Consider the following 10,314-nt stretch of genomic DNA (forward strand, 5'->3'; position numbering starts at 1 on the left):
CTGGTGCAAATTACTGACCTCTGTCATCATTTTAGGTGGGGGAACTTGCACAATCGGTGGCTGACTAAATACTTTTTTGCCCCACTGTAAGTATTGAGCGGCTTAGCAAAACAGGTAAAAAGACTGGAGTGAAAATGAGTGGGGTGGGGGGCTGGGGAATGTTTAAAAAAAAAAATTTAAAAAATGGAAAGACTTCCAAAAAGCTAGGAGAACTATTCCTGAAGGCCCTTTAACTCTATGGAAGCAAATTTGAAAGAAGTGAGGGTTGGTTCAAGGCTTTATAGTATAGTATAGTATATACCAAGGCAAATCTAAAACGTTTCTTTCTCCCCAGTTTCAGTTTTCGCTTTTAGCTATCTATTATAATATTATAATAACTATGATGGCTTGGAGTCCTAAAGATTTGCTGCTAAAATAAAGAAAGCAGGGGGTAATTGCATAATCTGAGACTCGGTGCACTGTTGTACAACTGTCCTCCAAGAGGACAACCTCTCTGCACCAGAGCTAAATCAACCCTGACAATAATAATGCCACACCCTCGCGAAATACTGAACCGTTTGTTTAATACTATTAAGTCTGTTACTGCGTCCTGTTATTGAACATTAAACGTACTAACGCTAAAAATGTTTAGAATTAGACGGCGAGCTCTGACGTGACGACGGCCACAGATTCAGATTTCAAGCAACAAATACACAAATGACGAATTACTCGCTAGCTCACCCTTTTCGCGACAATAGAAGAGAGCATTTTAACCCAGGTTCTTTTAAGGTCCACAAATTTGACGAAGATCCGTCTCCCCTGTCGAAATGTTTCTGCTGTCTGACAGAAATTACACAAGTACGGTCACAGGAAACTACCGGACGGAGGGCTGTACACAGCCCACACGTGGTTTTGTTTAACTGCAGGAAAACGTAGCTGGCGTCACAGTTGGACCTTTAGAGGTTATATAGTTAATCTGTGTATTTATTTATTTTTCGTACTCAAAAACAAATGCATTAGCTAAATACATGCTTGACCCTTTACCAAAAACTAAACCAACTTGACTACAGGAACCAAAAGTCGATTGTTGTTTTCAGCCGGTGACTATGTCAGCTGCACCAACTGCCAGAGTAGCAACATTAGCTTAAGCTGATCAGAGAACGAATGAGAAGTTAACTGGTAGCTCGTGCTATGAAATACCTTGTATGTTTGTGAAAGTTTTCATCATAATTCAGTTTTCTTATCATTTATTTCCGCAGACTATATTTTCGGTTTGTCACACTCAGTTTTAGCCACAGTATGCTTATTTTAAGTCCAGCGGAACATTAACGTTAGCTAACAAAATAAGGAAAAGTGAAATTTCTGAATTCTAAAAGTGCATCCTTTGTGTTAATTTCTAAGGTGTGCATGTGCGAGCTGCACTTAAAACAAATAACAATTACTAGCTGGATTGCAAGTAATTAATTATCTTCGGCCCACGGGATGGCTGCTGCAGGACGAGAACATGCAGCTGGACCAAGCACCGAGGACAAAGATCTAGATCTATATAGTGACCTGAATCAAAACGACGAGGTGAGTCTGGCATTGAAATCAATGCAAAAAAAAGGGTCAGTTTATGAAACGATCGGTCAAAAATAAAACTGCGGTACATATCTTCCTAGAAGGAAGGTGCCACATCCTTTAATTTTTTTTATTTTACGTTATCTAATACTGGAATATATGTTAGTATGTTTTTGAGCTACTTAAAACTCACCTATGACATGAAAAATACTTAACTAAAAGGATGAAATTTAACAAAGAACCGATTTGGAATAGTTTCTTTGGGCTTTAGTTGTATATTTCTTTAGTTAAATATTTTTTAAAAGACAAAATTAACAGAGTTTGTGTGTTGAAAAGTAAAGGTGATCATATGCAGCATTGACAAGACTTTTGCCCACTGCTGTAATTATTCTTTTTCTATACTTCACAGGATTTGGATAGAATTGCAGAAGCAAATGAACTTTTTGATGCCGTTCTAACCGGCTCTGTTAACCAAGACAAGAATGTTGCTACCAAGGAGTCCTTACGTAAGGAGACATCAGCTAAGGAAGAGGATAAATCAACAGAAGCAAATACTCCAAAAAGAGCAAACTATCTAAGGAGACTTTCTGTATATGTTGGGCATTTCCCATGGGTGAGTTGAGTTTTGCATTGCCAATACAATTTCATCCATTTTAGAAACACTGTTAATACTAAAACATTACTGGAAAACAATAAATAATAATCTGATTTTAGATTCTTTATATAATGCCAAGACAGATGGCACACTATACCATGCTTGCCATTTGTTTACACAGTTGGCATTACTTTAGTAATTTTCCAGTTCTTCTCCAAATGTGTTAAAACATTTGGAGAAACTAGCAAAGGCTACATAGATACAGTAGATCAGCGGTCCCCAACCTTTTTTGCGCCACGGACCGGTTTATGCCCGACAATATTTTCATGGACCGGCCTTTAAGGTGTCGCGGATAAATACAACAAAATAAAACTAGTACCGGTACTGAAAAAAAGAAAATTTATTCATAACACACGTGAAAAGACCAAGGAAAACCGAGTAAACGATAAAAACGATAACAAAATAACGCTGAAAACCGATAAAAACCCTGAAAAACATACATTTCACACCTGAGCCTTAACTCTCGCGGCCCGGTACCAAACGACTCACGGACCGGTACCGGTCTGAGGCCCGGGGGTTGGGGACCGCTGCAGTAGATGATCTGTTATACCTATAAAGGGGTGGCATATGGGGTGGCTGTAGCTCAGGTGGCAGAGCAGGTCAGCCACTAATCAGAAGGTCGGTGGTTCGATCCCAGGCTGCCTCCTGGCTGCATGCCAAATATCCTTGGGCAAGATACTAACCCCGTGTTTGCCTACTGGTGGTGGTCAGAGGGCCCGGTGGCACCTGTGTCCGGCAGCCTCGCCTCTGTCAGTGCGCCCCAGGGCAGCTGTGGCTACAATGTAGCTTGCTATCGCCAGTGTGTGAATGGGTGAATGACTGAATGTAGTGTAAAGCGCTTTGGGGTCCTTAAGGACTAGAAAATTGCTATACAAATGCAGGCCATTTACCATTTACCATAAAGTTGAATGACTTTCCCCCTACCAGTTTTTTTTTTCTTTTTTACAAACCTCCCATCCTTGCAGTGGGTAACTGAGAATGACCTAACATCTATGGCCAAAGGGTTGGGTGTGAAGAACATCGCAGACATCAAGTTTGCTGAGGACAGAAGTAATGGTGTGTCAAGAGGGTGAGTATTGTGTAAAATATAGAGAAACCTTTAAAAAATAAAGCATTTTTGTATTTTTCTTTTAAATTTTATCTCCTACTCTGTGATGCAGCTTTGCAGAAGTGGTGATAACGTCAGACGAGTCACTAAAACTAATGTTGGAAAAAGTACCACAGTGTAAAATCAACGGGGAAAGGATAGACTGTCGCTATGCCACTTGTCAGAACCTTGCTTTTTTTGAAGAGGAAGCAAACAAACGTAAGGGGAAGACGACTCTCACAACACCCTGATATTTAGTTTGTATTACTAAATGTCAGGATAACATTTTTTCATGGAGATGTATTTTGTTTTTTTCAGGTGTACCCTTGCGAACTAACAAAGAAACCAAGGAATCTGATTCGTCAGATGAGATTCTCTCAGTATTATTAGCACAGAAGACCGCCCCGTCTGCTATACCTCCACTTTTTCCATCACATCCACTTGCTAACAGCTTTCCTCCATTACCCGGCCCTTCTTTTGGTCATCCACCTCCCCTGTTTCCACATATGCCACAAACAATCGCTCCGCTCATGGCAGCCCCGCTGTTCCCTCCTCATCCAGTCCCTGTCCCAAGCCACCCGTCTCTTGGTATGCATCCCACATACTTCAGCCCAGCACAGGATGGGCACAGCAGCAAAGCTTACAGCCAACAAACGTGAGAACACATTATTTAATTTTTTTAGCCACTGACACACTAAAGGCATTTACAGAGAGATCATATTAAACCTCCAGTGGAACGTGAACCAATGAGCAGGATACAGAGAGGCATAAATGAGAATAGAGATTACTTATGACTAGAAGTTACAAAAAAGAAAACATTAAAACATTAGTTACTTTTACTAATAACTGTCTATTTTACAGAAACACACCTAAAAGTTCAGATCAACATTTGGAGGAGCTTATGAATAGAAACAGAACCATTGCCAGCAGTGCCATCACAAAAGCTGTGAGTGGTGCAACAGCTGGTAAGTATAAATGCATATGGGACACAGTTTGTTTTTTTTTATGCTTATTATCAATGATTAACAGACAGTTGGAGAAACACTCAAAATGTAAAGTTGTTCCACACAACTTGCACTTGAATTAGGAAGCACACACATATCATAGTATATTTTTGTCTTGGATATAATTTGAATACATGTTTTTACTAGTGATAAAAAATAAATACCGTATTGTGTACATAAGTCATTACAGACTTTATGCATTATTTGAAAGGCTCTGAAAATGCTGTTTTAATGCTAATCAGTCTGATCTCTGCAACAGTTCTAGTTCTTTGGTAGATTATTCCTATTTTTAAGGACATGACTTTTTATAGATAGTTTTTTTTAATTATTATTTTGGCCTGCCAGTTTTTTGTTTGGTTTTTTTTTGGTCTCCACTTCAGTTCAGTTTATTGAAAATACTGCAGTTGCAAAAATTACAAGAAAGACTGGCTCCTTTGAAGAAAGATACAAAGAATAATGAGTAACTCAAGAATTTAGTACATTTAGCATATTTGTGGCAAAATAAGAAAAACATGACTGTTTGGTTGTGGTTTAATCAGATTTGATTGTCAGCGCTTTTACAACACAATCTGTGTCTTTGGGACCTTTAGGTTTTTGGTTATGTTTTTCTAGCTTTGCACACTTTTAATTTCTACTTTCTTCAAACGTTTTGTTACCTCCTCTAGTTCTATCAGAGTGAAATAAGAGCCTTTCTTAGTTCTAACTATTTCTACTTGGGATTTGAGAGGAGTTTAAGATGAAGCTTCGGCTGGCACATTTAACAACATGCAGAGATTTATCCCAAAGCCCTCTCAGCCTTTTTTTGGCTGCGTGCTCTGGGTCTCTGTATACACATAGGTGAATCATCACCTCAGGCCAGGCTTTATGTCTTCTGACTCAACAAGCCTCCCTGCTGCTTCTGTTCCGAGATACTTTCCTATCTTTAATGAATTTTGTAGTAACTGTCGCCCATTTTCAAAAACTTTTTATTAAACCTAACCCTAGGAACTTTAAAGTGTTTCGTTACTAAACAAACAAATGCTTCTAATATCTCCCAAATTTCTACATCAGGAGACCTGCAGGTGGCCATGGAAACACTATTAACTGCCATTGCCATCATTAAGCAGTCCAGAGTGTATGGAGATGAGCGATGCCAGACGCTGGTCACATCACTCAAGGATTGTCTAGTCTCTATCCAGGGCAATTCTGGCTACAGGTTTGTATAACTGCCTATCAAAACGCTGTCGTTGTTGTCCATATATGTATGTATATGAACTAATACTGAGGTTGGACCTAGCATTAGATTTCTTACTTTGTTACAAAACCATATTTCTTTTCAGTGAACAAAGTCGCTCTGGAAAAAGAGACCGGGACAGGAGTCGGGACAGAGACAGGGAATGGAGCCGTGACCGAGACCGTGAAAGAGACCTGGAACGGAGTCGAGAGCGTAATAGAGACCGGGAACGGAGTCGTGGCAGAGAGCGCGATAGAGACTGGGACAGGAGTCGTGACAGAGAGCGTGATAGGGACTATTCTTCTGTCTGTGAAGATGCAGGAATGTCTCGAAGACACCTGGAGCACTCCTGGAGTGGAGAAAGGGAAAAGGCGTATTCACGGGAACGGGAAAGACACAGAGATCACAGAGACAGGTACCACTAATTAGGTAAGTTTTTCACTAATATTAATTTGTACACTACAATTATATTTTACCATCAATCAGTTTCACGTTTTTGGAATATCTACTATTTTTCCAGTAGACATTTTGACCTCTGATGGAAGGAAAGCCCAGGTGTGTTCCACATAGGTTGCATTCCGATATTGCTAACTCACTGGAACAACTTACTTGAACAAATGAGCCATTTTTTATTTCACCTTTTGTTTTTCTTATGGTGACAAAAAAAACACAAGTCGCCTGCTCTCAAGAAGTTCTGTCATCCGTGTTAGGTTTCTCATTACACAGTAATAAGTACAAAAAACTTAAATAAGACTTACATCTTTTAGTTTGTTCAGTAAACCTGATAATGCAGATTTATTCATGTAGAGCACAATAACTGTGCTTTACTTCCTTCAACCTTCAACAATTTGTTCAGGAATTTAGCAGCACTTTATGCTGTGATGTAATAGTAGTTTATTATTTAGTGTCAGTTTTTTCATTTTGGTTTATAAATGTATAAAAGCTTCTTATAGTTAATATCTTCTCATATTAATAGTACTTTTCATCAGATCTGAGGCCTGTACTATGAAAAGAGGTAACTTCAGCAGTAAAGTTCACATCTGTCACTTATGGTTTAATATGAACTTAGAGAGATGGTTAAGTGTTACCTGAGTGTATGTTGTCCTGAGAGCAGGAGCTCCATTACATTTCATAAATGTTTGTAGAAGCAGTCTGCATGACTAGGTGCTTGATTTCATACATCTATCGTCATGGAAGTGATTGAATATCTGAATTTAAATATTTGGATTGGTGACTGGATCCTTCTGGCAGTTTACTGTATTATGTATGTGTATATGGTTCATAAAGTGAAACTCACTAAATTTACTATATTACAGTGGATCAATTTATTAAATCTGCCTGCACCAGACAGAGCACAGCTATATTTGATCAAGTAAAATGAAAACATTTTACTTGATCAAATGCAGAACTTTTAGTCAAGATATATGTAAGGGATTAGCACAAATACTGCTGTGTGAAACACCACAGGATGCATCCTAAAATGACAGAACCCATTTAGGAAATGTACTTCTGAAAACATACAAACATTTACTTTTATGTTCAGTATAGTGTAGGTCTGATTTGTAAAATTTGTGGATTTCAAAATGTATTATTTTCCCATCCCTAGACTGAAGTCCTGTGACTGAAGCAGAGCAAAGACAGGCCTTTTTTTTTTTTTTTTTTGGGACAAAAGTAGAAGAATTCCAGATTAAACTACGGATATGCGTCTTCTAAAGTCCAAGGTGTACTTTTTTTCTTTGAAAGTACTGAGTTTCTTTTCTTTTTTAAGTTCTCCAGGATCTGTAATTTTAGATAAAGACTGTAGAATTGTTGCTGGGACATCAACTTTCAAAGCTTGCATGCACAGAAGCGCCTCCTAATTTATGTAACTGTAAAATTTATCACTTTTTGTATTAAATGTACAAAAAAATATCCATAGACATAAATCCAAGTTGTTGTTTTATCTGCTTAGTGGGGACCACAAAAATCATTTAAACTGCCTCTGTTTGGACCACTGTTAACACATTAAAATGTAAAACTACTGAAAGTCTCGCTACAAGATTTATCATGCTGCTTGGTTTTAATGCATAGAACAAGTGTGGGGACTAAGCTTTGCAACTACACAAGACAGCAAAGGTATAAGCACATGTAGCAATGCCATCAACAGCTTTATTTAGAAAAATGCATCACATTAATAACACAAACGCTCAAAACTTCAGCCTGCACAAAGTCCAAACAGTTCTTCTAGTTTTCATTTCTCCAATGGCGCATAATTCAGCAATTTCTCAATAAGATCCACGTGAGAAAGAAGCATCCTCCTGCAGCAGTACCTCTTCAGTCCCAGGGCATCCAGGGCGTCACTTGAGAAGGAAGAAGAACAAGTAATGTCAGAGCTAATGCATGATATCCTGAATGAATAAGTACATGGACATTACTGAACACACTGAGGAAAATGGTCTAAATGGCCTCATGCAATTATGATTCCCTTAATCCATCAACTAATTTTCAAGCCGACTTCAAACCACTCAACTTCTACAAACGAAAAAAGTTAAAGGGGCAGCGATTGCACTGCTACTAAGTTGTGTTGCCATAATACAACAGTTACTTAGAATTTAAGAGGCAATGTCAGTGGAACAAAACAGAATGTATTAGTCTTACCCCTCTGTGTACTCGGCTTGAAGAAGACCAAGGTATGCTTCCCATTTGTTACCAACAATCTTGCCACACGTGAAGCACCGTACAGGGATGATCATGTTTAGACACCTGTGAATAGAGACCTGGTGCTCAACTTACCCAATAAAATTACGTATCAAACACGTATGTGATGTTAACGACCCAATTTTGTTTTCGTAGATTTACGAAAAACGACGATAAGTTTAACTTGAAAGTATTAGTAGGTGCCCGGCTAATTCCGAGGTAGCTAGCGTCACTATTATGCTAATACTGTATCTTTGATGTGTAGCTAAGACGACTATAAATTATGCAAGGTGATAAACCCAAACGGTGTTTACCTGTGCGTTGTTTATTGATATTTTTTGTATCTGTGCGTGTTTTTTCAGGAGCAGTTATCAAATTAATTGAACAAAACACCTAGCCAGCCATTTCAGCATGCGTAACCACGCGCTTAGCATAAAACTTTAGCTGCTTTAACATGTTGCGAATCGCAGTGTTGGTTGTTTACCACAAAAAGCAAAAGGTCACGTTTTATTTACTCACCGTTGCCACTATCGTTCGCTAAAGCACACAAGTTATGGTCTTCTGAGAGAAACAAACACCGGAGAAGTTGTAACTGCTAGCTTTGCTTTCTTCAACCGCAACAACAAGAAGACTTCCTGTTAGAATCTTTCAAAATAAAGGACTACTTCGGCCTCACTGTTTTTCATCAAGATCCGGGGGAAAAAAATAATCTAGAAAAATTTCACAAAACTTCTCGGAGAGATGTAGCATGGGTAAAGGTTAACTACATTTAGAATTATCGCTAAGTTATAAATTTAAAAAAAAAAAAAGCCTAAACTGTATGGACTTAATATTTATATCTATGAACAAGTGATGTGGAAAATATCTTGTGCAAATAAGAGAATTTACTTCATGTGTGGAAATGTGTTGCCTCCCTGCTGATGGTTATCCTTTGTTCATCTGCAATAGCGGAGTGAATTTAATTTTATGACATTTAGAGGTAAAACGAAAAGCTTGAGTAGGTGTTTCTTTTCATTATAACGCATCTTTGTACGAATAAAATTAGACATGCATATCACTTTTCTAGTAAATTATCTTGTACACACACATTAATAAGAGAGACCTATGGAGATATTAGGAGAGAATTCAGTTTCTATGTACCCTTATAGCTTCCATATTATTAATAATACATGTAAATTGTTCATTGGCAAAATGATAGAAAAGCAGCAGCCAAGCTATGAAAATCTCACATATAGCATTGGCATCACATAAGTACAGCTCTAAAAATGACCATAAAGTTGACTCAGCAGAAAGCAAGCTGTCACACTAACTATAGAGCAAACTGCAGATGCCTTAAAAACAGACACAATACTTCTCAGCGGTATAACTACATCCTATGTCACATTAACGAAACATCCTTCTGGGAGGACGTGTTGAGCAAAGTAGACCTGACCACAATAATGGTTTCCGTGGGCCAGCAGATATTGATTATGGAGTAAAAATGAATTACATAACAATACACCCTGACACCAACAATACACCCTAATACTTTACATGAAATGTGCCTCAAAAGGGGTAATAAAAGAGTGATTAAAGACGTTCCTGGACACCTGATGCAGTCTGATACATTCATGGTGAACTATAAACTTTGTTGTGACAAATAACTGAATAAAATTCAAATAATAACAAAATACAAAAATAATAAATTATAGTAGTAAATATCACAGAATACAGAAAGTAAAATTAAGTCAACCAGAAGTTAGTGTGTGTGTATATATGTATATGTGTGTATGTATATATGTGTATATATATGTATATGTATATATATGTATATGTATATATATGTATATGTATATGTATATATATGTATATATATGTATATGTATATATATGTATATGTATATATGTGTATATATATGTGTGTATATATATGTGTGTATATATATGTGTGTGTATGTGTGTATATATATGTGTGTATATATATGTGTGTATATATATGTGTGTGTATATATGTGTGTATATATATGTGTGTATATATGTGTGTGTATATATGTGTATATATATATATATATGTGTGTATATATATGTGTGTATATATATGTGTGTATATATGTGTATATATATATGTGTGTATATATATATGTGTATATATGTGTATATA

General features: G+C 37.3%; 3 protein-coding genes across 4 annotated transcripts in view; 1 reads left to right on the forward strand and 2 right to left on the reverse strand.

The window, feature by feature from the left end:
* sdhaf2 (succinate dehydrogenase complex assembly factor 2) overlaps nucleotides 1-878 on the reverse strand; it is a 6,162-nt gene extending 5,284 nt beyond the window's left edge. The window contains exon 1 of the mRNA XM_005931430.3: nucleotides 721-878. Within this exon, the coding sequence (XP_005931492.1) occupies nucleotides 721-747 (27 nt within the window). The 5' untranslated portion in view covers nucleotides 748-878. The remainder of the gene's footprint in view (nucleotides 1-720) is intronic.
* Nucleotides 879-923: 45 nt separating this feature from the next.
* LOC106633394 (cleavage and polyadenylation specificity factor subunit 7) lies at nucleotides 924-7,162 on the forward strand. Of its 2 annotated transcripts, none has more exons than XM_014336507.2 (10): nucleotides 924-941; nucleotides 1,381-1,551; nucleotides 1,949-2,152; nucleotides 3,160-3,263; nucleotides 3,355-3,500; nucleotides 3,600-3,936; nucleotides 4,143-4,246; nucleotides 5,336-5,480; nucleotides 5,605-5,927; nucleotides 7,105-7,162. In XM_014336507.2, exons 2-9 carry the CDS (start codon nucleotides 1,462-1,464, stop codon nucleotides 5,921-5,923), a joined length of 1,449 nt encoding a protein of 482 aa, XP_014191993.1. In that variant the 5' UTR covers nucleotides 924-941; nucleotides 1,381-1,461; the 3' UTR covers nucleotides 5,924-5,927; nucleotides 7,105-7,162. The 2 variants fall into 2 exon arrangements, with proteins under 2 accessions (XP_014191993.1, XP_014191992.1); XM_014336506.2 differs by lacking the exon at nucleotides 924-941 and adding an exon at nucleotides 1,047-1,182.
* Nucleotides 7,163-7,626: 464 nt separating this feature from the next.
* Nucleotides 7,627-8,839, reverse strand: polr2l (RNA polymerase II, I and III subunit L). Its single transcript, XM_014336508.2, has 3 exons — nucleotides 8,694-8,839; nucleotides 8,136-8,240; nucleotides 7,627-7,837 (listed from the first exon to the last, which is right to left on the reverse strand). The coding sequence occupies exons 2-3, from the start codon at nucleotides 8,228-8,230 to the stop codon at nucleotides 7,729-7,731; spliced, it is 204 nt and encodes a 67-aa protein (XP_014191994.1). The 5' UTR covers nucleotides 8,231-8,240; nucleotides 8,694-8,839; the 3' UTR covers nucleotides 7,627-7,728.
* Nucleotides 8,840-10,314: the final 1,475 nt, after the last annotated feature.

This window comes from Haplochromis burtoni, unplaced genomic scaffold, assembly GCF_018398535.1.
Source record: "Haplochromis burtoni strain Fernald_Lab_line unplaced genomic scaffold, NCSU_Asbu1 Contig_59, whole genome shotgun sequence".
Lineage (NCBI taxonomy): Eukaryota > Metazoa > Chordata > Actinopteri > Cichliformes > Cichlidae > Haplochromis > Haplochromis burtoni.

Excerpts from the sequence above, each read along its gene's own strand:
- polr2l (XM_014336508.2), bottom strand. The coding sequence starts at position 8,230 with ATGATCATCCCTGTACGGTGCTTCACGTGTGGCAAGATTGTTGGTAAC. Across the intron at positions 7,838-8,135 it reads CAAGCCGAGTACACAGAGGG|TGACGCCCTGGATGCCCTGG; the intron begins GTAAGACTAATA and ends TTCCTTCTCAAG.
- LOC106633394 (XM_014336507.2), top strand. The coding sequence starts at position 1,462 with ATGGCTGCTGCAGGACGAGAACATGCAGCTGGACCAAGCACCGAGGAC. Across the intron at positions 2,153-3,159 it reads ATGTTGGGCATTTCCCATGG|TGGGTAACTGAGAATGACCT; the intron begins GTGAGTTGAGTT and ends CCATCCTTGCAG. Across the intron at positions 5,481-5,604 it reads CAGGGCAATTCTGGCTACAG|TGAACAAAGTCGCTCTGGAA; the intron begins GTTTGTATAACT and ends ATTTCTTTTCAG.